The sequence below is a fragment of the Magallana gigas genome, chromosome 5 (genome assembly GCF_963853765.1).
Source record: "Magallana gigas chromosome 5, xbMagGiga1.1, whole genome shotgun sequence".
NCBI classification, from domain to species: Eukaryota; Metazoa; Mollusca; class Bivalvia; order Ostreida; family Ostreidae; genus Magallana; species Magallana gigas.
The window spans coordinates 27,597,132-27,623,722 of NC_088857.1; the positions used below are offsets into that span (position 1 = coordinate 27,597,132).

At 35.0% G+C, this 26,591-nt stretch overlaps 2 protein-coding genes across 2 annotated transcripts in view; one reads left to right on the plus strand and one right to left on the minus strand.

The window, feature by feature from the left end:
- LOC105340669 (structural maintenance of chromosomes flexible hinge domain-containing protein 1) overlaps positions 1-16,225 on the plus strand; it is a 29,648-nt gene extending 13,423 nt beyond the window's left edge. The window contains exons 24-49 of the mRNA XM_034455385.2: positions 1,482-1,618; positions 1,844-1,978; positions 2,281-2,440; positions 2,808-2,875; positions 3,031-3,176; positions 3,503-3,632; positions 4,780-4,860; positions 5,174-5,329; positions 5,714-5,839; positions 6,117-6,196; positions 6,429-6,589; positions 6,906-7,024; positions 7,236-7,376; positions 7,797-7,928; positions 8,614-8,763; positions 8,997-9,129; positions 9,303-9,422; positions 9,841-9,926; positions 10,049-10,168; positions 10,402-10,503; positions 10,607-10,695; positions 10,946-11,052; positions 11,240-11,310; positions 11,960-12,131; positions 12,824-12,982; positions 14,188-16,225. Of these exons, the coding sequence (XP_034311276.2) occupies positions 1,482-1,618; positions 1,844-1,978; positions 2,281-2,440; positions 2,808-2,875; positions 3,031-3,176; positions 3,503-3,632; positions 4,780-4,860; positions 5,174-5,329; positions 5,714-5,839; positions 6,117-6,196; positions 6,429-6,589; positions 6,906-7,024; positions 7,236-7,376; positions 7,797-7,928; positions 8,614-8,763; positions 8,997-9,129; positions 9,303-9,422; positions 9,841-9,926; positions 10,049-10,168; positions 10,402-10,503; positions 10,607-10,695; positions 10,946-11,052; positions 11,240-11,310; positions 11,960-12,131; positions 12,824-12,982; positions 14,188-14,405 (3,299 nt within the window). The 3' untranslated portion in view covers positions 14,406-16,225. The remainder of the gene's footprint in view (positions 1-1,481; positions 1,619-1,843; positions 1,979-2,280; positions 2,441-2,807; positions 2,876-3,030; positions 3,177-3,502; positions 3,633-4,779; positions 4,861-5,173; positions 5,330-5,713; positions 5,840-6,116; positions 6,197-6,428; positions 6,590-6,905; positions 7,025-7,235; positions 7,377-7,796; positions 7,929-8,613; positions 8,764-8,996; positions 9,130-9,302; positions 9,423-9,840; positions 9,927-10,048; positions 10,169-10,401; positions 10,504-10,606; positions 10,696-10,945; positions 11,053-11,239; positions 11,311-11,959; positions 12,132-12,823; positions 12,983-14,187) is intronic.
- Positions 16,226-17,007: 782 nt separating this feature from the next.
- On the minus strand, positions 17,008-24,830 carry LOC105331248 (thrombospondin-2). Its single transcript, XM_034455394.2, has 7 exons — positions 24,726-24,830; positions 24,297-24,413; positions 24,024-24,200; positions 18,825-18,995; positions 17,922-17,978; positions 17,613-17,740; positions 17,008-17,190 (listed from the first exon to the last, which is right to left on the minus strand). The coding sequence occupies exons 1-7, from the start codon at positions 24,775-24,777 to the stop codon at positions 17,092-17,094; spliced, it is 801 nt and encodes a 266-aa protein (XP_034311285.2). The 5' UTR covers positions 24,778-24,830; the 3' UTR covers positions 17,008-17,091.
- Between the last annotated feature and the right edge of the window lie 1,761 nt (positions 24,831-26,591).

Genomic DNA, 26,591 nt, shown 5'->3' on the forward strand with positions numbered 1-26,591 from the left:
GACGCAACTTTGTCCCCCCTATAGAATTTTTTATTACTGCATGGAACAGTTTGAAAATTTGTACATATGTTGAACACCATCTGAAGATGTGCACCTGCAATTTTTTTTAAGATCAGACAAGATTTAATGATTTTATGACAGTTTTCATTTTCCTTATTCTATATATTGTACACTAATGTTGAAAAGTAAGGGAGGTAATCCTTACAGATTTTATTAATTAATTGATAGAAAACACTCTAAAATATATTTATATAAATACATCCAGATGGAGTTTTTTGTCTTTATGTCTTAATTAATAAAAAAAAAAATTATTTTTTATAAGTATTCTATCAACTGACAATGCAAAGTTTTTGTTTGTCAATGATAAATTCTTAGGAGCTAATGAGAACATCAAAGACAAGTGTGGCTGAATTCATTTGTCCCAAGGGAGCCATTATCTGAGCCATGGTTCAGATGGAGCATGTGTTTAGGGGAAATTGATAATCTGTAAAATGGGTGATGGTTTTGGGGCTATTTTAAAACTGTTTCATGTAAACCAAAAGGTCTATCATTATAAGGAAATAAATAATATAATTATTAATAAAGAAGTTAAACTATTTTTAGAGGTTGTTTAAATTTATTTGTCAAGTAATTTGATGAAGTGACCCTATTGGGCATTAATTTAAATGAAATTCAAAATTACTGATATGATTGTAGTGTTTTGGCAATTTTAAAATTGTTTGTAATATTAAATTTTCTTTTTTACATATTTTTACATAGTATGGTAATTATGGTAATGTTTTGGGAGTTTATTAAATTTAACAAGCTCATCAAAGAAAATCATAGTCCTATGGGATCAATTTTCTGATATGGAGTTCAATTGTGCCATAGGAGAAAGTGAGGAAAATTTGAAACAACTAATTGCATCTGTCAAGACTCTTATTAGAAAGATATTGAAAGTTTTATCAACAGAAGAGCATTGCTTGGCTACCAGTATTTCTATTCATTGCAAAGGGAGGGGTTATTGTCATTTTGTTGGTTTTTCTTTAAATCAATTAAATTTAAAAAATATATCATCAAATACATACATTTGTAAATGTATTACTGTTATAGATAATTATGTATTTACAGTGAAATTCTGACAATTTTGATTTTTTAATTTTACTTTGTTAACTATTTTTTTTTTTTTACAATTCTAGAATTTTTTTTTTGTATGTGTTCCAAACCTTAATTATTATTCAATTCAATTATTTGTCCCATTTGAAATTAGCCTAGCGGGGGTATTAGTCCCATTAGGACAGTTCTAGTTTTACATTTGCTGTCATTTCGTCCTTGTAACTGTTTCTGAAGTTCTGCAGTGAATATGCTGCTTGAAATATTTCGTGTATCAGACATTGGAATTTTTGGCATTCAAACATTGTTTAGTTATGAATTGACAATTAGCATCTTATGATGTCAAACTAGCCCTAGTTGCATTCTGAGTTTGTTCCTATTTTTACAAGGTTTACCCAAGGTTTTGCATGTTAAACCAGAAGAAGAAATGGTCATTGAAAATGGCACAGCACCAGTGTTCCATGTAGAGGTTCAGGACATGTCTGGAAACATTACAACTGACAAGAACCTGACTGTCACCTGTAAGGTATGTCGTTGATCACAGACTAACCTTACCTGTAATATGTGTACTAACTCTACCTGTAAGGTATATTATCTATAAATTAATACATGGATTAATTTTAAAAAAAACCCAAGATTTCGTTGGGTTCATATGACATGTAAATAATCATACACAGAATCATGTGTAGTAAAAGAGGCAAAAATTTGTCAACATATATTTAAACCTGTGTATTTGACTTTTTTATGTAAGTTCCCTGGCTTGCCGACTGACTTGATGTATTTGTTGGACTGCTCAGCTTCTGGCTGTGGGAACATCACCGGTGACCCTGTACTACTGAAGAAGGTCAAGGACAACCACAAGCTGAAGGCCCTGTTTGAAGTCCCAGTAAGTACTTCATGCTTGTAAACCTAATGTGTGATAACTCCTTATGAATCAATGCTTACACACCTTACAAAACATCCTTACCATATGTTTTGCTTCCTGACGATGTTTCATCCCATTTAGTGTTGATATCTTGCAAGGAGGGTATTTACAAAATGGATGTATTTAATTTCTCTGAAACTGTTTACACTAGTCTTGTTAATGGTCCTTGTCCTGCTAATTACATTGAGTATGACTGAGCCGATGGCAATGATGTAGATGTAGTTTGATGATAGTAGTACAGCCACTGGTGATATGTTTTACAGAACAAGAAGGATGTGTCTGCGGTTGAGCGGACTCTGGTGGTCACTCCCAGTAACTCCATCTCCCACATCGAGGTCAAGCAGGAGGAGAACAAGAAACAGAGGATACTCAAACAGGGAGAGAGCATCATGGGAAAAGCAGGGGATGTCATCTCAGGGCTGAGTAAGATTGCTTGAAATGTTGGAAATCTTTCTAAAACAACATTACAGTCAAACTTCAATATCTCAAACTAGATGAGACTGTTTAAAAACTTCGAGATGTCTGAGTATTCGAGATATCGAGATAAAATACTTAAAAAATAAGTGGTTGGGACTTATAAATCACTTTGACATATCCATTGTATTCAAGATATCATTGTTCGAGATATTGAAGTTCAACTGTAGTTTAAGAATTGCTTTAATCTTTTAAATTGTCCAACTTTTCACATCTTTCATTAGCTACATGTACATTTATAATGACAAGGTAGATTGTAGTTGCATTGTTTTCAAAGACCAATTTTTTTTTGAACTTACCGTGTTTATTGTTTTAGCTCTGGTGCTCTATGATGAGGCTGGCAGGGCAGTCACAATAGATGAGAAGATATTTCCAAAGATCAAGGTACAATATACACACAGTTACTGTTCCTACATATTTACAAGTCAAATCAAGTGATAATTCACCATTAATAAACCATGTAATGAACATGTCTCTTAAAATGTACATATACACCAAAATGAGATATATTCTTTATTTGGTTCTTGTTTTTTATTTAGGTTAACTGGATAGCAAAGTTAAACCAAGAAATGGTCCTTTCTGGGAACCTGCCCCCAATTAAGGTCCCTGCCTCTGTGAGTGACCTCAAGTACTGCCAGGTGGCCATACATGACAAGTCCAATGTAGAGTTCAGCTTTACGGTCAAGTAAGGCACAGCTTTGTAGACTTAAATAGTAAATTCAGCTTGTTTTCGTTTGCTGACTCTAGAACTGGTCCAGAATATCTCCAGCATCTAATAAGTAAAATACGGTACACGTAAATGTTGTATAGATAGAAAGGTTTGAGATGCAAGCGAATTAAAATTTTGATATTTGAACTGTCTTGAGATGAGATCTTTTGATAGTTCTAAAGCATTCAGAACGGAAGTGTGCAAGCTCAGAAAATTTTTTAGAATGGAAGGATAAAAATTATTGGAGTAGAAGATGGATATGTATATATTTGTCAATTTAATATTTCATGTTCTAAATCCAGTGCTCTTCCTGCTGAACCAAACCAGATAAAGTGTAAATGTCAGGGGCCAGCTGTTGTACAGATCGGGGAAGTGCTGGAATCCGAGATACAAATCACAGTCAAAGACAAGTTCGGCAACGAAATCACAGATGTAAGTACAAAGCTGCTCTCAGAATGGTAGGGGCTAAGCTCATTGACAGATGCATGTTTAAACTGGTTACAATCTTACTGATGAGGAAAATATCCAAAAAATAATGGAAATGTCATATTTTGTGGAAAGTGGCTACCATTTACGACATTTATATAACGTACCGGTATACATATATACATATATAACAATACAACATCTAGACTATAGTCTGTCCTAAGATAATTATGCAACTCATTAGGGCAATTTTTAAAAAAATACACATATCTGTGAAAGAAGTGCAATTAAAATAGGTGAAGGGGAAACTATACAAGATATCTTCATTGACACATAATTGTTTTTCACTCGGAAAAATTCACAAGAACAAAAATAGATTTCGTATGGAATTTTATAATGGGAAATGTTGACATTTTTTCTCCAAGCTCTCATAAATTGTCTATGTTATCATCCTAGTACTTTCATCTCTTTTGCAATGCAAATTCCCTGTAGACTTTTTATTTTAAGCCGTGTAGTTAAGCCTGACAAGCTACAGGGGGCATTTCAAGGGGAAAATCTTGGGATTGTTTCAAACTATTGCTTGAATATCATTGAAACCCAGAAGGTGAATATAGAATAATTCAAGAAAATGTGTTGCTAAAATATCTTGGGACAGACTATAAATGACATGGCATTTTTTTCCTTGTATAAAAAATGTTGACATCAGTTCCTTTTAAAGCAATATGAGCTGTATTTTTTAGAATTTTATTTTGCTGCAGAAACCTGCTAGTATGATAAGTCTACATTAAACTTAAACTTTTATGGTAAATAAAGTTTGAAAAATTCATTAATTTTTTTCCGAAGAAAGATTTGTCTTATAAGGAATATATAGCAAATCAATTTTTGTACAGGACGACAATAATTCAATTTTGCTCCAATAAAGGCTTCTTAACGGATTTTCCTACAAAAATACAGCTTACAGATATTTAAAACCATGATTTTTTTTGTCATTTTAGAAGAAAAACACATTTTCGTAAAAAAAAATTCAACATGAAAATTGCAGCTCATATTGCTTTAATGTCTTTGTAATAATTGTCATTTATGTGACTTGCGGCATAGTGAAGGGCCTTGAATGAACAGATATATAAATAAGAATGAATTGTATCACTTTCAGCTTCCAAAAAATTCCTTACATGAATTCCAAGTGACAGGAGATGGCCTCCAGACAGATCTAGTCAAAATTGTATCCAACAGGGTAAGATAAAAACAGTCATTCAATCTTTGAATGCTGTAAAACTAGCTACAAATGACTATGTGATATGTGAAACATTTGCCGTGCTTTGAAGCATTTGTTGTGAAAATGTTGACAATATATTCAAATGTATAGATGAATGAACAACACACTGAACATGCATTTAGAGTGAGTGTTTCTTGGTAAACCAAAAATTGTAAATTGTCAATAAAGATGCCTGTTGGTCTGTAGATTGGGTTTGCCAACATTTATTTTGAGTAAAAAAACTTTCCATTCACTGTAAAGGTTTTAATGAAGAATGCCTGTTTCTCTGTAGAATGGGTTTGCCATCACCAACGTTCGGTTTGAGGGGGGTAAGATTGGGACCAAGGACGTGAAGGTGACCTGGCGTGAACTGAGGGACTTTGTGAGAATAGAGATGGTGGCTGGGCCCCCCGAGACCCTCACCCTGCCTGGCTGGGACCCTGAGGAGGTCAGCTCTGATCACAGTCTCAAAACATGTGCTATTCTGCTCAAACTGGTTTTGTTCCTTTTAAAACTATGTATGCCATGTTAAATGGAATTTTTGCTATGCTGGAAAACAGACCCAAAGATTGTCAGAGATGTGAGATGTATTAAGAGTTAACTTGAATACATGTAGTTCTGCAAACTATCGGTATTCTGTCTTCAAATGTGCTGGAAACTTAGAAATGGTTATGTAATCTGTAGTTTATGTGTTTTATGTGTCTAAAATCATGCTACATTTTATTGATACAAAACTTTTAAGTTAAAAGGCTTTTAATTTTATTTTACAAGTTATTTTTTTATGTGCTTTTAATCAAAAATTTAGTTTTACATTTACTTTTATTTTTTACAGACCATCACTGTACTGAATGAAGGCAAATTGCCCAGATCTATAGTGGTACAGCTGTGTGATCAGTTTGGTAACCCAGCCAAAGTGTCTGATGTCCGGATGCAGTTAACCAAAGAAGGCAAAATCAAGGTGATTGTTGTCAACACAATGCGTTCCCATCATTATCAAAACAGATATTGAAAAGAAGACTTTTATAGCAAAACTGATATTGGAAGAATTCAGTTGTAGAGATATTGAAAGAAATGGCCATACAGATATTGAAATAATGTTTTAATTTTCTTTTTGAGGGGTGCTTTGTACATGAGTATACATATAGGTGTAAATGACAATGTCTCAGATTTATTTTTTAAGGGAGAAATTATGTTACTTGAACGAAATGAATACTAATTTTCTGATATTTGTTTAGTTATACCCTCCTCCCACCCCTTTGAAAACCAATGCTCAGGGACAAGTGGACTTTGGAGTGCTCACAGCATCTGGACCCAGGTTTGTTACCTTTACAGATGAATTACAAACAATGCATGTATATGATAAGTATTTTTACACAAATTTTTACATGTTATACCGACATTTGTTTTGTCCCCCTTCTTTAAGAGTCTTATTTAAGAAATGTTTTATTTAGAACACATTGTCAAATATATTCTTGAATGATAGTATGAGAAAGATTATGCTTAGCATGCACATACATTCATGGAGCCAAATTTCTTTGTTTTTGTAGAGGGACCTATGAACTCCAACCTAAAGCTTTCCACGGCAAGGCAGAGCCTATACTGGGTCCTAAAATACAGGTTCAGCTCCAGCCTAATCTAATGAAACCAACGTCCCTCTCTGTGGAGTATGATAAGAAGGCTGTTTTCACAGTAGGGGAGAAACTGCCGGGTATGTAGTGTCTTTTTACAGTGTTTCATTCCCGAGATTTGAACCTTTTACATGAAATGATATTTGATTGAGTGAAAGTGAGATATTCATTCTGTAAATATGAGTTACTTTAGCCACGTAGTAAATGGATCACTTCTTACTTGCGATTGGCCAGTTGAAAAAACAGTTTTGTGACATTCACTTTTTAGTAAGCAAGCAGTCTTTTTATACATCCAACAGGGAAGGAATAGAATACCCGTCTGAGGAGAATCGAGGAAGATTATTTATGGCATGTACATAATACATGGTTAATTGTAATAACTATTTGATCTTGTAGAGTTTACAGTGAAGGTACTGACGGAGGACGAGCAGCCGATGGCCAGCGCCAAGGTGTCCAGTCTGTCCCTCAAGCTGTGGAAGATGGACGCCAATGTGTCCAGTGGTCCCCCATCCAGGGTAACTAGCTGTTTCATCGCGTTTTATCCCCATCTCTCCAATACATAGTTTCTTCATGTGCTTTTGTTTTAAAAACTGATAAATGTTTTTATTTTAGACTAGCTAGTCTTATGATGTTGTGAATTGATGGGTTTGTGCTTGTATATCTGTGCTTCGTCTATTTACAAGTGAAAGTATTCTATATGTAGCCTGTTAAATTTCTTTGATTTAGGCAATTTCCTACAGTCCAGAAGCAGTGAAAGGCAGTCCTGGTGTGTTTGTGTTTAAGAACAGGAAGACTCCGGACAATGCAGCAGTACACCAGATCATGATCACCTACTACGACGGCCAGTACGAGCTGTTCAGCAATGTGGTGAGCCATCTCTACACAATATTCTATTCACTGGAAATCCCTATGCAAGGCATTCGTTTAAAGAGGACCCCCTTGGAATTATTTTTAGTTCTCAATAGATAAAGATGCCACTATATAATAAAAAATCATAATGTTCAGCTCTTCAGACTTTTATCTTGAAATTAAATATTTTGATGTGAAACTGTAATATAACTCTATTTACATGTATTTCAATATATTACACAATTCAAAGACGTGCAGTACATGCACATGTACTTGACACTTACTATTACCTACAGCAAGTTTACAAAATAAGTGTCCCATCTTCTGCAACTCTCTGAGTGTGAGCAGCAATGATAAGGTAGAGAGTTTAGAGGAAAACTTGTACAGTCGATCCTATATATTGTTCTATCTGATGACAGAGAGATCTGATTGTTACAGATGACAGTAGATATAAAGCCGGCTCCACCGATGCAGCTGCTGCCTGTAGATAACCCTGGGACTCCCACCGTGTCCAACACCAGGGCTGCCAACACTAGATGTGTGCTGCGCAACCTGAGGCTGGAACTGAGGGTATGCTGATGTTTATATGTAGTCAGAGAATATGTCACAGCTAGTAAATGTTTTACAATTTGTGCTCATGCATACACAAAGATTTCTCTTTTTTTCATACCCCAAGCAACTCCTCTTAAACATCTGCATGAAATTTCAAGAAACTTTGTAGAAATTTAGGAGGGGGGCCCAATGTGTAGATGTGCATATTACCAAGAAATTCCAATTGACGTTCAGGGAATTTCCGCCTTTTTTAACTTAAAGTTTTGGTTCTGTTTTGAATATAATAATGAACAGTATGTAAGCGTAACTCTTCTGTAACCACTGTTAGGAATTTGTTAAAACTTTGTTGGTATTAAGGACACAATGTGTAGATGTGCATATTACCAGGATATTCCAATTTTTGCAAAGTATACTCTTTTTCAAATTATGCCCACCCTCCCATTCACTATGTGTAGCATTGTCAAGTTATGTGAACTTTTTACATTTTCAAAGTTGAAACTTGTAATTTTGTCATAAAAATTTATACAAAGGCAGTCTGTTAGATATAATCGCTACATGTTTTGTAGTTGACCTATTATGGTTAATACGTGGTCAGTAAATTCCATATGGGTTTAGAGTGGAGATCAAGCCCCATATGGATTTACTGACCCCTTGTAAACCATATTAGGTCAACTACAAACCATTTTAACATCGTTTTTTACAGGATCAACATGGAAATCCATCTGGAACAGGTTACAGTGGGAAAGTGAAAGTAGAGATTTGTGGTCCAGATGATGTGACAGAGGTTCCTTGTTTTGTTGGAGGCAGCAAAACTCTTGACATTGCACTAAACAATGGGACTTGTGTGCTTAACGTAAGATTCTAATTCAGTTTTTGTTTCTGTGGTACAAGATTTAATTGACTGTTCATGGCTTAGCAATGAAATTTGCATGCTCAATTTAAAATCGCCATTTCCTTTCTCGTTTCTGTACTGCTAGTGTAGTTGATTGTTGAAAATAACCGAAACAAAAATTTGAAAGCAGCACCATATTTGCTTGCTCGGTAACAGTATGTGGATGTTTAGGAGAGCTTGTGTTTATTCTATAGAACCTGACCATACAAGAAAATGCGCCAGGTCTGGACGGTCAGGAGTACAGGCTGCGCTGTGAAGTACTGTGTTCTCTCATCCCTAAAAACAAGTCCATTCCCCCCCTGGAAATTCCTTTCCTCTTTTATAATGGTAGGACTCTTGTTGATGACTATACTTTTGTGCTCATGATAGCACAACATTTGTACTTCCTAGAATGACTTTTGTGCATTATTAGTGTAAACATATAAATCTGAGAATTGCTTTTTTGCACACTGAGATTTGACAAATAAGAAATGCCCCTCTACTGGTACATGTATTTATAGATGCCAAGAAACAGTCCCAGATGTCTCAGCTGTCCAAACAGAGGGACAACCTACAGAAGGTGATCAACACGTACCACTCGCTGTTTGACACAACAGACCTGCTCACCAAGGAGCTGCAAAGTAAGCACATTGGAACATCACCACACCTTGTACATATAAATACAGTAAAACACGGTTAAAGCGAACACGTTTATAATGAATTGTCGCTTACAGTGAAGTAATTTTCATTCCCTGTGACTTTATTTCATGTTTTAAACTTCACAGATATAACAAATTACGTTTATAAGGAAGTAAAATCACCAGTCCCTAGCTTTTTGTTATAAGCGTGTTTTACTGTATGTGTACTTGGCTGTTGTTGATTGAACAATATGCCTTTTAATAATTTGAACACATCAAAATTTGATAGTTTCGTTTAATCATTGTCCTGACATTTTCAAATTACTGTCAAATGTTTACAGCAATATCTACTGAGTGAAAACATCAGGTGTTCTTGACCATGAAAATAAATTCATAATGATGATGGTTATTTTATTTCTAGCTTCTGTCAAAGAGGCATTGCAAGAGGAAGACCAAATCAAAGAGGAGCTTCGTAAACTCAGGGTCAGCATGCATCAATTAACCAGTGTAAGTCAATAGTTTTCATAATCATTTAATCAGTTTACATAATTCAAATCTTTTACAATTATATTTAAGGTCAACTTTACATCTGCCATACTTTGGAAATCTTCATGTGTTTATAAATGCAGATTGAAAATGTGGAGAAGATGATTGAGGCGAAGACGTTGGAGAAGGAGAGGTGCTTACAGATGAAGAGGAGATCCTGTGGTCTACCTCAGTTATCTGGGAATCCTGAGGTGATAGGCAAGGTGAGGCCTTGTCAGCGAGGTTTAGACTGAAGAAATGTAGTCTATGTATACAAGTGTAAATGCAAGAAACAACCACCATACTTGCAAAAGGGTTAAAAATTTATGTCTAACAATGTCAATTTTGTATAATGGTAAGGAGATTTACATGTAACAGTGATGTAGAAGATCAGATGAGTTCTTTTTTCAATAGCAGCATACATGTACATGTATAAACCTTTATTAACTTTATACAGATAGGACATTTGGCAGAGATAGCGGATCCTGACATAGCCAGGGTGTTATCGTGGCACATGTCATCAGACATCGACTGCGTGGTAACCAAGACAACCAAATCGGTACAAGAAAGCTCATTTGTCTTTATATGTTTATTCTATCTTTGAAACAATCTTGGTAAACAACTGCAAATAATCATAAATGTTGGATTTTTTACCTGTCTAGGCCAAAGATGTCTACAAGCAGACCAATGGAAAACAGCAAGTGTTGCCCTTAGACTCCATCTTCAAGAAAACCTTGCCTGACTGGAACAAGTACGAATCAGTTAAAGAAATTTTTTTTAACAATCTATTCATACAAATTAGTTGATCAGCTAAAGGTTGTATTTAGTTGATACACTTAAGTTTATCAGCTAAAGGTTGTATGCTGTTGATACTCAATAGTTAATCAGCTGAAGGTTCTATGTTGTTGATACTCATCAGTTAATCCGCTGAAGATTGTATGTTTTTCATTCACATTAGTTGATCAGCTCAAGGTTGTATGTTGTTGACCTTTCTTTTACAGACCTCTCCCTCACACAAAGTACAGAACAGGATGGAGGCCACCAGGGAACCCCTCCTATGCTCGAGATTTCCTAGAATTTCCTCAGCACAAACAGGAATGTCAAACAGGTAGGGCATAGAAAAGATGGTTGTCAATTTAGGCAGAAAGGAAATGTTATTGTGCAAGTATTAACATCTGGTGAAATGTTCAGAACTCTTAAGATACATCAATGATGTTGTATCGTTATTACTGAACGTCATTGTTCCCTGTTTTTTTACAAATATGTGTATTTATTGTGTGTAATTTTTTTGATAGTGTTTGGGATGCTGTTAGGAGATACCTTGATTTTGGACGATCTTGATTCTGCAAATGCTTACAGACAAGAGGTAGATACAATATACATGTGCAATGTAACCACACATAGATTGTGCAGTAAACTATGAATGCTAGAACTTATTTGTATGTACTAGAGCCTGGTCATGATGCCTATTGGTACATGTATGAGTTGTAATCCTTGATGAAAATGAATTTATTTAGGCAGAAAGAAGTTAAGATATACAGAATACATGGTTACTGTCTTGAAACATAAGCTGTATTTGGATGAGGGTAAGAAAACGGGATAGAGGGCGAGGCTTGCTGAGCTCTAGTCATGTTTTCAATCAAAGCCCAAATATCGCATTTCAAGTCTGTTGTCATGTATTTGGTTTATCCTGCAACATAATATCATATTTTATGCCTCAAACAAGCTATTTTTGAATGATTTTGCTGCATATCTGCAGTTGAACCATGAAACGATAGCGTAAATGAAGTAAGAAACTGACATCACCGCATTTGAAACATTGGATTAATTCACAAGGCTATATTGGGGCATTGATATAGCTTTGGTTTATGGAGTTACCTATATATACAGTCAATGCAAGGAGTAATTTGCAGGATAAATATATTTTTGTATGTACACTGTATGTTTAGAAATAAACAAGTACAGTATTCCAGAACATTAAAATTGGTGTGTAAGAATATCATTTTCTGTTAAAGATCGTCAAGTTTACACATTGCCCTACCATCCTCACTAGAGAGGGAGACCGCATCAGGAGCAATGGTAAATTTGGAGGCTTGATGAACAAGGCAGTTCCTATTGAGAAGTTGAAGGGAGCAGTGTTTGGGGAGCCACTCAATCCTCAGTATAAAGAAGCAGAGTCTATTGTAGGCAAGTGTCTTAAAATGTTTCTAGCTCCATTTGAGCGTTTTTGATCACCCGTTTCTCTCTCCCATCCTTTCATCTGTCTGCTTGTCTGTCCGTCCAGCTGTCTTTTCAAATTTTTCGACTTCCTCTTTAGAAGAACTGGCCAAATTTAACGAAACTTGGTATAAATCATCCTTATGGTAAGGGGATTTTAAATTGTTAAGGTAGTTCTATACTCAGCACTATATGGGCTCAATCATGAAAAGTCTAGTATTAAATTTAGATTGATATGCATTCTTACCATACAAAAACACTAGAAAAATTGTTATGTTTACATTCTAGGTTTTTGTTATCACCTCTCAGAATGTGTATCCCCATACAAAAAATATTGACAATGATTAAATTTGAAAAATGTGGGTTTTTTTATAAATATAATTATTAATTATTGGTAAATTAGTTCTGAATGAATGAAATAGAGTATAAAAGAGTTTTATATTTAAACATTTCAAAATAGAATGATGCAAGAAGTATTGTTGGTGAGTGATGTGGCCCATGGGCCTCTTGCTATTATTTACATGTCCATCTCTCTCCAAGTCTTTTTTCAATAGTCCATGTCAAGTACATGTATTAGAAATTGCACGATGCACTTATACATGCATGTAAAAATAAAGACTCACAATTTATTTTAAATTGCAACTTGCAATTGTTTTATCTAGAAACCCTTCAGAGATTCAAAGTAGCAATGCAGAAAACATCAAAGGCCAAAGAAGAGCTGAAAGACCAGTCAAGTTACATTGAACTGCCAGAGATGAAGAGCAAAAGGAAGGAGTGCCAGGATGCAGAGAAGCAGCTTATTGAAGTAGAAAAGAAATTAGGTGAGACTTTTTATTGTGTCTTCACATTGTTCTGGTACAGATAATGTACAACTATAAGCAGTTCCTATGTACAAGATGCACCTCCTACTTTTGATCAAATTTTGGCTGAAAAAAAGTGTGTGCTATACATGCAACTTTACAGTTGGCCAAAGAAAAAATAGGTTTGTTTTCACATTCCTGACTGACCCTAGCTTATGTGGCCGAGTCGAAACTTTTTAAAAGAATTTTAGACTGAAGTGATGGTCACTTGCACAAAACCTCAGCCATTATCAAGTGATCATCTGTCACACTAGATGGGTTATCGATATACAAAATCACAAAACTTGGCCGTCTCAATCAGACAATAATTTAAGTAGACCAACCATGCCAGGGTGTTGTCTATACATGTACATGTAGCATGTATCGTAATGAAAATAAATTAAAATATCAAAGAGTGTAGGTGTTGTTTAATTATTATTAAAGATAAAAAGTATTTTCTCATTTAATATCCTGCAGTATCAAATAGGCACATATATAAATACATACTGCAATAAAGGGAAAAAAAGTTATTTCCATATTTAACCGGGTTTTCCAACGGAAAAACCCGGTTATTAAAATGGTGAAAATGGTAGGTAGGCGGGCGGCTGCCAAAAGGGTACCCTCATTGTACAGATAAATCCTTCTACAGTTTTCAAGTTAAGAAGTTGTTCTTTTGCAGATCAATTGTACATATATCAGAGGTGCGCATATTGGTGGTATTTTGATTTCTGATAATTTATGAAAAAAATACCAGCTTTTGAACTTAGTCATTTTTTGACAAAATATTGAATATAGGGTACCCTCATTGTATTGATAACTCCTCCTACAGTTTTCAAGATAAGGAGATATTCTTTTGCAGGTTACATATATTAGAGGTGTGCATATTACTAGGATTTTGATTTCTGATAATTTATGAAAAAAATACCAGCTTTTGAATTTAGTCATTTTTTGGCAAAATATTGCATATTGGGTACTCCATTTCACTGGATACGGCTGGTAGTGTTTATCAATTCAGGGATTGACATGGATTATGGATACAGTTCAAATAAAAGAAAACCCGGTTTGCTGTCACTTTGAAGTTTTTCACTTGTTTTTTTTTTTTTCAACCAATGACCTTACTTTTCATGCTCAAAATATTGATAACTGTACATGCTTTCATGTATTTTTCATTTATTTCCATTTTGTAGGAATGACAAGTTCGAGATCTCGGACCCCTCAAGTCAATACAACCCCACCTCAAGCCACCCCAAGTAAGCGAGCCCGCCTCTCCAGTCAGACACCTGTCAATGGAGCAGAGACCACCCCCACCCCCAGTCCCCAGTTCACACCCACTAGACAGAGCAAGAGACTGGCATCCATGACCCCTACAATGGAGGATGGCAGAAAAAAATTAAGGAAAACCTGAATCAGATTGTGTTGTGATACACTTATCAGAAACACATTCTTCATATGTCAGATGTGAAGAGGGAAAGATACGACGTGTGTGTTGGTTGTTTGTATCAGTACATGTACAGTGTGTGTACCTAACATAAAGGCAGCTGATAATAATGGAAAACTTGGTTTGAAATCTATTGCGTGTATGATAAGTTTACATCATACTCTGTACAGTAGTTGTATACGTATAGTTAGCTAATGGGATGCACGGACATGTATATGTAGATCGAAAGTGTGAGCAATATGACATTGTAACCAGAATTAGAGAAAGCATCTGCTGATTTTCAAGTTTTTATTGAAATGAACAAAACAATTTTGAGCTATTGACATTTTTGATGAAATGAAACTTTTTTTCATTTCTTTTAAGAGATCAGTACTTCAAACACATCTGCGAAACTTTTGAGGTGTTTCTAAGAAGTGCAAAAATATGGAAAATGCATTCTTTTATCTGTTATCAATGAAATTAGTGTCTGTAATTAAGTTAATCACTATAAATATCACATTAACTTAATTTTTTTTAAATTTCAAGGTTTGCTGTTTTTGTATGTTTTATGGTGGTTTTGATTTCTATGGGTATCAAAATGATCATGCTTTTATCAAATACATTTCTTTTGAGTAATGAAAATTGACAATGTACAGTATACATTAACAAACATCTTTCCCTAGATTTTCTTACCACTAATTTAAAGTCATAATCCAGAAATTTCTTTTTAGCAGATGATTTGAGAAACTGTCTTGACCCTTTGGACTGGTCCCAGAAAAAAATATTTCTGATATTGTACGTGTACGTAGCACAATATTTATGGTTTTAATGTTTTGGGAAGCTGAAATTAGGAACACTATTACATGTATTATGTAGATGGTGAACTTCTTCTCATGTACACATATACGTGTATGTTGGTTGTTTGTACATGTACAGTGTGTGTACCTAATACAAAGGCAGCTGATAATAACGGAAAACTTGGTATGAAACCTATTGTGTGTATACATCATACTCTGTACAGTAGTTGTGTACGTATAGTTAGCTAATGGGATGCACGGACATGTACTTTGTGGAGTGTACGAACAGTATTATTATGTAGATGGTGAACTTCTTCTTGTGTACACTTTTACATTTATTTAGTGATGCTGAATATTATGGATCAAAGGTTTCAAAAAGATGATTTTTTCAGTCACGGTTAGAAAGGTTCACAGGAGTCAGTTTAGAGTAACTCGCGAGAGATATATCATTGAAAAAAAAAATCACGAAACTTCATTAGCTTCAGTCACATCATAGAATGGTAGAATTTGCTCACTTTATGTGTTTCAAATACTAGTATTATGACAGCAAAGATTTTTTTAACACGGTTACTACTACTACTTGTATGTAATATACAGAACACTGGTCGATATGCTGTACAAAAAGAGTGTTACAATAGTGCATTTATACAATTTAAAAAATGAGATCACTCATTGTGGAGTATGTTCATCATTCAAGGCTGTTGATGTGTAGAGTCAAAAATGTAAGATGATGATCATATGTATAATTTTTTCTAACCCCTCTCCCTTATTTTGGGGGATGAGGTTCATAGTTACCTAGAGAAATAATGGAAAGCTTAAATGTTCATGTCTTACACATTAAAAACTACATCATTTGGCTTTTTAAAAACATGTTATGTAAATTTTACTATAGTTACTGTTTAGATGTTCATTTTACTTTCGAAACTTCTAAATTAATTCATATTTTTGATAAATCAAGTTCTGTGTTTTCAATTTTATTTGAACAAAGATCAATAAAGTTTGGTTTATGAATTTTCTGATTATTTTCATTTCTGGATTTAGCCAATCAGTTGCAAAAAATATAGGACATTAATTAAAGTCAAGATTTAATTGGGTGGCAGAACCATTATGACGTCATAATTGACTTGATGAATCTTTTTTCCGGTACTTACGGCTCTAAAGGAATTATGTAGAAAATAAAACAACTTCTTGACATTCTTTATTGAATCATTGTAAAAGTAATCATGTTACCTATATTTATTTGACATCATTTTAAAGAGGTTGTTTACCGATGTTTTTGGAAAGACGGTGGGCATTCTAAATTTACATGTATCTAATAATAGCAAATAGTCGGGAGATAAACGGGTCCGTGGCGATTAATATTCGCGATCAACATGTAGATTGTCTTAGAATTTATATTTAAGGATTGGTTCGCGACAAGAATTTTCCGCGACAACGAGGCCCTCGCAAACATCGCAAAAATTTGACGGACGGGAATAAAAATTGGTTTAATACAGTTGTCAAACATGGGGAAAAATACTATTTTCTTCATATTTCATAGAAAATGATTGTTTACAACACGATATTTCAATTAATATATTGATTAAGCTCCAATGCACTTTAACAAAGATATTGTTATGAAGCATCGTTAAAAGAATTTATATCTTGAATTTCATAAACCTGTTGGCACCTTTTATTAACTAGATCATGACCTTAGGCGAAATGTGAATCGAGGATATCTTGTGACAGAGTATAGCAATATTCATTAAATTCTACAGGCTTAGATCTACATGAATATTGGTTGCTGCATGTTTATCCACACCATGAACAGCAATCACAAGTTTAAAATACTAAAGATATGTGGTTTATTTCAAACGCTACAACAATTTTCAGTAGAATCATACTCCGGGAAGATAGCGTTGGAGGCAACTTCGATCGTCGCAACAGTAGATCTCCGCGGATTTGATGTATGTGGTCATTAATTGGCAATCTGAACTCTGAAACATAAACTCGCATGTCAATAACAAAGTAAGATTGAGATAGCTGATGCTCCTTTATTATGTATATTCCATTTAGGGCTCCTACCACTTGATCTTGTTCATGATGAAACAAATGCATGTATCTGCCGATTTGAATATAGTTGTTATGCAAAATTTTGGTAAATTCCAAGAACAACGAAAATATAATATGGTTCAATGAGATAAGACTTATGATTTGTTGGATCGAAAAAGAAAACTGTTATACGTGAGGTACTTTAATTCTGCGTCGGTGGTATCGAACACGTTATCATGCCCCCCCCCCTTTCCACACACACACACACACACACACACACACACACACACACACACACACACACCCACCACCACCTAAAAGAATATACGAGTACCCAGACAGTATGTCGAAAACTAGAGCTACTTACTAAAATACAATGGACAGAGAACTGAAAGCCGTGTTCCAAAACAGCTCTCACCATACACGTCTCACTGTCTGCGCATGTCTGATTCCACACACAGTTCAAATTGGCGTCACAAGATGGGCAGGGTTTACCTGATTACATCCCGATTAAAGAGGCATTCATTAACATTTCTGGCATTTACCCAAGTTTGAAATTACAAAATGAATTTATAACTTCCGAATTTCAAAGATACTATTGCTGCATATCTTACTATGGGATGAAAAATAGCTAGGTGTTAAAAGAGACGAGCTCAAATCATGTTGTCAACTTTACCAGACGTTTGGAGTGTTGTTGTTGTCATTGTAGTTGTCCTTGTTGTTGGTGGTGGTGCTACAAGAACAAAACATTGTTCTTATAATTTAAGTTTCTTTGTAAAATACTATTCATTTTTAAAGTTAAGTCTTGCATAGCTTTGCACACATCTCCAATTTTCCTCTATTTTCCATTGTTTCTAAGCTTGGCAATCATTGTATCACGTGCGTTTGTAAAAACATGTGCACGCAGTATATTTTGAATATCAATTAGCCTGTAAGGTTTGACAGCCAGCTTCTTTTGGATGATATTAACAAAAGTGGGCTGACCGAGAGTTGCAATATTGACCAACCTTAATCAACACACAGTAAAAAACGCTTAAAGCAAAGTGCTATTGAGGAATGGTTTGAATTCCTCATAAATAGTATTCATTTTATCCAGTATCTTTACACTTCTGTAGGGAATGAAACTGATTTCGCTCTTTAAACGTGAATTCATTATAATCGTGTTCGCTGCAACCGTTTTTCACTTGATATTTAAGGCAATATGAGCTGTATTTCTAGAATTTTATTTTGCTGCAAAAACTTGCTAGTATGATAAGTCTGCATGTAAATTAATCTCTGATAAAAAAGGTTTGAAAGAATCCTTAATTTTCGTCAGAAGAAAGATTTCTCTTCTAAGGAATATATAGCAGATCAATTTTTGTACCGGACGACAATAATTCAATTTTGCTTTATTTAAGGCTTCTTTACGGTTTTTCCAATAAAAATATGGCTAACAGAACATTAAAAACCATGATATGTTTTAGTCATTTTAGTAGAAAATAACATTTTTCGTAAAAAAAAAAAACAATTCAGCCTGAATATTGCTGCTAATATTGCTTTAAAAAAGACTAAAATATCAGTTGCTATCTGTCTAACTTACTTGGACAGGTATTGGAGCAGGGCTGTACTGAGGTGGATTGACCCACTGTACACGAGGAGCCTCCATACGCCGGCCGGGGGTTGTTACACTCCCTGTGTCTGAATCTTGTCCCCATCCCACAGGACTTGCTGCACGACGACCAGACAGACCAGTGACCCCACTGACCATCCTCTGTATAAACAAGAGGCCCAGGGGCCACATCGCTCACCTGAGCAACAATTGCCTTAATTCTGATCAAATTAGCATTACAGTATCAAAAAAATATATTGACAACTGAGTACAGTAGATCTTGCTAAAAAAAATTGAAAATCTGCCAATTTTTATCAACCTCTTATTTTTTGGTAAATACCAAGCCCCTTTTGTTGTTGTACCTGTAAGAAGATTTTTCTCTATTCCTATATACCCCCCCCCCCATTTCATGGCCCCATTTTTCTCTAGGGAATCATGGTTTCATCAGACTTAAATCTGCATAACCTTTGCTTTCACACTAAGTACTGAGTTTTGAACTGAACACTTTCCCAGAATAGTTTTAAAGATTTTCTCTTTATATTCCTATGTAAAAATTCAAACCGCCATCACGGTCCCGCCCTACCACTAATGACTGTGATTTTGCAAACTTGAATTTACACTACCCAATGATGCCTCTACACATGTTTAAACCCTTTCTGGCCAAAAATTCTTTAAAAAGAAGATTTTTAAAGATTTTCTCTATATATTCCTAAGTAAAAATTCATCCCCCATTGTGGCCTCACCCTACCCCTGGACTATTATTTAAACAAACTTGAATCTATATGATCTGGGGATGCTTCCACTCAAATATGGCCTTTCCAGGCCTAATAGTTTTGAGGAGAAGACTTTTAAAGATTTTCTCTATCTATAAAAATTCATCCCCCATTGTGACCCGCCCTACCCCCAGGGACCATGATTTGAACAAACTTGAATCTACACTTCCTAAGGATGGTTACATGCCAATTTGAGATTTCTTGGCCAAATATTTTTGAGAAGAAGATTTTTAAAAGATTTCCTCTATATATTCCTAAATAAAACTTGATCCCCCAATTGTGGCCCCATCCTACCCCCGGGGACCATGATTTGAACAACCTTGAATCTATACTATCTGAGGATGCTTCCACTCAAATTTGAGCTTTTCTGGCCTAATAGTTTTTGAGAAGAAGATTTTTAAAGATTTTCTCAATATATTCCTATGTAAAACTTGATCCCCCAATTGTGGCCCCACCCTACCCATGGGAACTATGATTTGACAAACTTGAATCTACACTACCTGAGGATGCTTCCATTTTAATTTGAGCTTTCCTGGCCTAATAGTTTTTGAGAAGAAGATTTTTAAAGATTTTATCTATATATTCCTATGTAGAACTTGATCTCCCAATTGTGGCCCCACCCTACCCCCGGGGATCATGATTTCAACAAACTTGAATCTACACTCCCTGAGGATGCTTCCATTTCAATTTGAGCTTTTCTGGCCTAATAGTCTTTGAGAAGATTTTTAAAGATTTTCTCTATATATATTCTTATGTAAAACATGATCCCCCTTTTGTGGCCCCACCCTACCCCCGGTGACCATGATTTCTACACTTTCTGAGGATGCTTCCACTCAAATTTGAGCTTTCCTGGCCTAATAGTTTTTGAGAAGAAGACTGGCTCAGGTGAGCTAAAAAAGGTTAAGTTTACAATACAATAAGTTTCTGGAAGAAGAGACTTTGAAAATTTTCTTAATAAATCTTCACAATTTTTTTACTTTTTTAATCTTTAGTTTTTAAGATCTGTGTACAAACATAGAATTGTGAGCAAATCTCTGTATCTTGCTTATAATTCGAAGCTTAACACTCAAATATGGTTAGTAAATAGAAATTGTACACAATTAAAACACAAGAAACATGCACTATAACAAATAAAGAACACAATTTATTTTTTCGAAATGAATCATATATATATACATGTACATGTATATACCTACATATTTCCGACAGCGATATCAAACTCTATTTAAACTGAATAAACTCGAGAAAATGCCGAGCATCTCAACAATTAAAACCTATTGCATTAATCTACCATTACGCAAAATAGGATACCGAATTACCGATAGAATGAATTGTACATGTATTTCAGTACTTTTTTGATACATCAGATTTTGCTTAATTTGCGCAGGTAAACAGTTAACTGTTTGATTTACCGAAGTCTCTGTTTGATTTGATACGTAAAAATCAGGAAATACAGACGATATAGTTCCCAGGTTACAAAGCATAAATAATGAAAACGAAACGAAAATCAGAACAAGCTAACACCAACGTCATGTGTGAAAACTTTCAACGCGTTGAAATATTTAGCCTCAATTTACTACACAAAATCGGCACCAATATATTTTGCATGTTTCAAAAATTTCCCATCATTCGCGAACTGTTGCACAACAAGCAAATTCATCATAGTCAGATCGACCCTTTTCAGTCTGATTAAAATCAAACCTTCCACTAGCTCCTTTATTTTGATGGTCGCGTGGTCTGATTAAAATCAAACCTTCCACTAGCTCCTTTATTTTGATGGTCGCGTGGACACGACCATCAAAATAAAGGAGCTAGTGGAAGGTTTGATTTTAATCAGACTGGACCCTTTTTCGTATAATGTCATGGCTGCTTTAAACAAAGAACCTCGTTTTAGATGTATGGAATACGAGACTTGGTAAAATGGGTACGCAAACCCGGGCCGTGGCAAAATAAAAGCCGGGGCAGATCGGCAATCGTCAATTCCAAATACGCATTATTTTGCAGCAATATTTACAGCAAATACAAATATACTGGTCCATCATATATCCTGAAATTTTAATGAGATTGGCAGATTAATAACTGCCAATCTTTTGTTTTGCCCAGGCCAAGTCTTGTCTACCCATTTTACCGGATGCCGAATCCGAAGCTATTAAACTGATTGAAACACGCCTTTCCTTTATTATTATTTTCGTAATAACTCAGATTTGAAACAGAATTAGACCTTAATTTTTGCAATTTATATTTTCCTTCCCATAAGGATAATTTATGCTAAACTACGTTGAATTGGAATCAGTAGTTCTTGAGAAGAAGATTTTTTAAAATGCACCCCCCTTTTTCTACAGTTTCAAGGTTTTCTCAGCTTTGAATACAGATCGGACTTTTATTTCTGCAATTTATATTTGCCCTCCCATAAGGATGCTTTGTGCCAAATTTGGTTGAAATTGGATAAGCGGTTTTAGAGAAGAAGTTCAAAATGTAAAAAGTTTACAGACGGACAGACAGACGGACGGACAGACGGACAGACGGACGACGGACAAAAAGTGATCAGAATAGCTCACTTGAGCTTTCAGCTCAGGTGAGCTAAAAAACAGATTAAGGATTACGTTTACTCAGGGGCGAAAAAAAATCCACTAATAGGAGCGAAAAACTACTTATTCTACATTGTAGCCCCACTATTGTGGTGCTATTTTTCACTTTCAAATAACTAGGTCAATGACCTACTTTTTCTGCTAGTGACCTCTGAATGTTTTTTGAAAAAATTGTCAAAATTTGTCAAAATTATGTACCATTTTCAAGGTTTTCTTTATTTTGTAATTATTAGAAATGATAAAACAATTTGTAGGTTGGGAAATAATAAAATACGAGTAGCTTTACTAATTTTATTTTTGAATGAATCGTTTGAAGCTCATATTTTAAGTTTAATTTAGTCCGAATTTCCTCTATCAATTTCCAAAATTGTACCCATTTTTGACCGAGTTTTACAAAAAACTGACTAATAGGAGCTCCAAACCATGGATTGCCTTAAACTGTTTTTATTGTCTGTATTATGTTGACATTAACATTATATAAGGTCAATGATCAAAATTTCGAGATATTTATGTTGAATCGATTTTATGCATTTTAAAGATTTTTCCGATCGCGTGCCAGCCAGTGATATAAATTTATAGATGAGTAAATACAAACATAAATTATGTAAAATGATATGAAAAAACATATAGACACTTAATTTTTGCAATAACGTTGCAACAGAAAGTTTTTAAGAGAAAATAAGAAAATGAAAAATTAGTCCGAATTTCCTCTGTTTCAATATTAATCTACCTTTGTCGAAGCATATCTTCCTTAGATAAACAAATCATCAATATCAATATCAATATTTGTTAATAGCGCTGTTATTTTGTGTTTTTAAAACAACTTTGGACTTCAGATATTGAACTTTGTAAAAATATTCTTTGAAATCTCAAACCCTGAGTAAACGTAATCCTTAATTTGGGTTTTCATTTTTTTTATCAAATCGATCTTTTACTTTTATATATTCATTTATAAAATACTGTTTGTGAGGAACATTGAATTGATTGAGATAGAGGGTCGTAGGGAGATATGAAGATTTATTCCTAAGGGAAAATTAGATTTCCCGACGACAACGCCAGAGGGAAATATGATTTTCTGTTGGATTAAATCTTCTCAAGTCAAAAGTTTCTGATCCACACCACTCTGCATAAACTTTTGTAGAGCGGAGATGATCAGAGACTCTTGACTTGGGAAGATGAAGATAGATCTACAGCGACCAAGGCGTTTTTACGACGCATTGGGGATGTGCTACTGCGTCACCATGTTGTCCAAACTGGCGTTTGTCGCGCTCCATGCAATCGACTACCGCTGCGTCCTAATGTTTCTATATAAGCGCAAGTTTCTGTAGCGTTGTTGGCCCGGGCTTTTACCGCTTGTCCACGTTAACCTTACCATGTTTTTTCTGCAGGTTCAACAAAATGTTCATTTTAAATGAATCAAAACATTTGTAAAGGACAAAAACACAGAGCCATTGCGTTCATTTTGTTCATGCCCGAAGTGAACGTCGACGCATGGCATTCTATGCAATCAAACTCGTCATACGGAGATGCTGCCCCGTTGCTGTGGCACTAAAGTAGACTTAACGGCGTTCTTCAATATTCGATGATGTAGCCTATGACGCCTTAAGGATGTATTCGTAAGCCTATTTTACGTAAGGCTTGGTCACAAAAATGGCATTGGAAGGAAAGGGAATTTTGTCGAGCGCCCGCTCTGTTGACCAAGCACCCCCGTATGACAAGGGTCTTTTGGATATATATTGTATCATTTCATAGAGGGATTATGAATCTTACCGCCTGCATGCACAGACACGCGCACACACAGACACACATATAAGTATATATACACCTACGCGGACAGTGTGGTAATGAGGCCTGACATGTTTCTACTTGGCTGAATTTGCCGACGCAATAGTCAGGGGTAACTCCCCTAGTAACGCAACTCCGAATCCTAGATCTTGAGCCGCTTACAGCACCACACGTCACGGTACACTGACTCCATGGGCTCCACTGCCCCCACCACGCATCAGCTGCCAATATAGAAAATAATTTCAATGAGTTTCATTTGATGGCTGAAAATTCATCAAGACTGTTCTACCATTTTTAAACTGAGATATGGGACTCACATGGACTGCATTTGCACTCGTTGAAGAGAATAGTAGCACAGTATGGCGCGTATCCAGTGGGACAATGGACTGCGCCACAGTCGTCGTGGCCAGTGCATGGAATAGCATCAGCGCAATCTGTGTAAAAACTTCATTGGTATAAAGGTTTTTTGCACGCCTCAGTTATTCGTCAAGTTGCAAAACAAAACAGAAACGTAATGAATATAGTAGTTTTCATTTTATGATACTAGTATGAAATATGATATTTAGATCCAGGTAAATAATTATAATAGTGTATTTTAGCAAACTGGAGAACTAAAAGTACGTCTGTAGTCAAGGGCAAAGATAAGATTTGAACTTTCCTCTTCTTTCCGACAATTACAGTCAAAACATTTCATAGTTGGCAGAGTAAATGTTCAATTTTTCTTATTTTATTCTAAAACCGTTTACCTGAAAGTGACACACAGCAAAGGACTCCAAAGTAGGTCCACAAAAGCCTCATAACTGGTTTATCTCTATAAAAATGTCCTCCCAAGTGTCTTTTGTTTATCTCTGTTATAGCTAAGGAATATCCCTGAGTTTTAGTCAGATATAAAAGTCGGATTCTTTTTAATAAAAAATAATTTCAGTAAGATATAAAGTATATATATATATATATATATATATATATATATATATATATATATATATATATATATATATATATATATTTTAGGGCTTCACTCTGCAGTCACCCAGTAATGATCAGTCAGACCGTCCGTCCATCCGACGTCACTTGTCCGGAGCAATCTGATTTGCAGTAAAGATGTGCAGTGATCTTGTACAACTTTTTATGTGTTAGGTTAAGGTCATGTCTACGAAAGACGAATAGGGCCTCTAAAAATATTTGATTTAAAGAAAATCAAAACTAAATAAACGTTTCTGGAAATTAAAAGTTGACCGAACGGGTGAACTTATCAACTTGCATTGAAGATCTAGATCTGATGAATAAGCACTCAATATATAAGTTTTTTAAGAATAAAACAAAAACAAAAACAAATAATAATTGATTTCTGTTTTTTATTATAACAAAATATTTTCTCGTAATCATAAGATTATTCACTCGTTATAATTAACGAAATCTTTTCTCGTAATTACGAGATCTTTTATCGTTACTACGAGTTCTTTTTTCGTTATAACGAGATTTTTCTCGTAATAACGAGATGATTATCTCGTAATAACGATTTTTCTCGTAATAACGAGATCTTTTCTTGTAATAACGTTATAATCATCTCGTAATAAAGAGATCTTTTCTCGTAATTACGAAATGAAAATATTTTATGTGGCCCTATTCGTCTTTCGTATGTCAGACCTATGTAAAATAATCTTTGTTGGATCAAATATATTCTCTAGCCATATTAACTCCATCTTTGACATACTTCACGTAAAGAGTGCTTATTGGTTAAGGACCCATGAGCCATGTTTCAAGGTCAAATGTGAAAAATCATAGCAATTCTCTTTGAAAGCCGGATTGAAACCATATTTTTTCTCCCACTCTTGCTCAGACTTCACCCAAATACTGCCTGTGGGTAAGGGGATTAAGTGACCTTGAATCTAAGTCTCTATGTCAAATATCAAGGTCATAGGAAACCTTAAGCGTAAAACCCTTGTTTTGGAGCCTAATTTCCCCGTTTGTCCGATGTAGATCCCTTTTATTTTGGAAAACATTTCTTCGCCAGATGTCAAGCTTAAAGCTTGAAGCAAAGCAAAATCCTCTAAAATGCTCTCCATCCAATATTTTGAGAGAGAGAGAGAGAGAGAGAGAGAGAGAGAGAGAGAGAGAGAGAGAGAGAGAGAGAGAGAGAGAGAGAAACGAACATGCACACGAAAAATTTGAAACATCTTATATTCAATTCAGTTAATTGTGAATGATGTTCATTCCAAATCTCAAACTAAAGGTTGTATCGCGATTGTCGACTAATATTCTGGGACGCATTTTCCATGTATAAAAAGTAAAAGGTCCATTCAGGTAAATAGACACAAAGAGGTCACTAATCAATGATGAATACGAGAGATTTTCAGAAATTTATTACTTTAAAACCATTGGAGAAAAAAGGCCATGGGACTACATCGCTCATCAAAGCAACTATAGTAAACTGACATAACTCTGATACAAACAGCTTAAAGTCATAAACTATTTTCATCAAAAAATTAATTTAAATCTGCATACTGGCCAAACCAGACTTATTTGTTATCTTTAATAACAAACACAGTGCTGGGACCAATACTAGTATGGCCATATTGTGTTAATGCATATAATGTTTAAAAATCTTCTTC

Bases quoted from the DNA above. Each gene is read 5' to 3' on its own strand.
- LOC105331248 (XM_034455394.2), bottom strand. From the start codon at position 24,777: ATGAGGCTTTTGTGGACCTACTTTGGAGTCCTTTGCTGTGTGTCACTT. The intron at 17,979-18,824 runs GTAAGTTAGACA...TTGTTCTTGTAG, and splicing joins CTGCTCCAATACCTGTCCAA to CACCACCACCAACAACAAGG. The intron at 17,741-17,921 runs GTAAAGTTGACA...GGATGTAATCAG, and splicing joins AACAACACTCCAAACGTCTG to GTAAACCCTGCCCATCTTGT.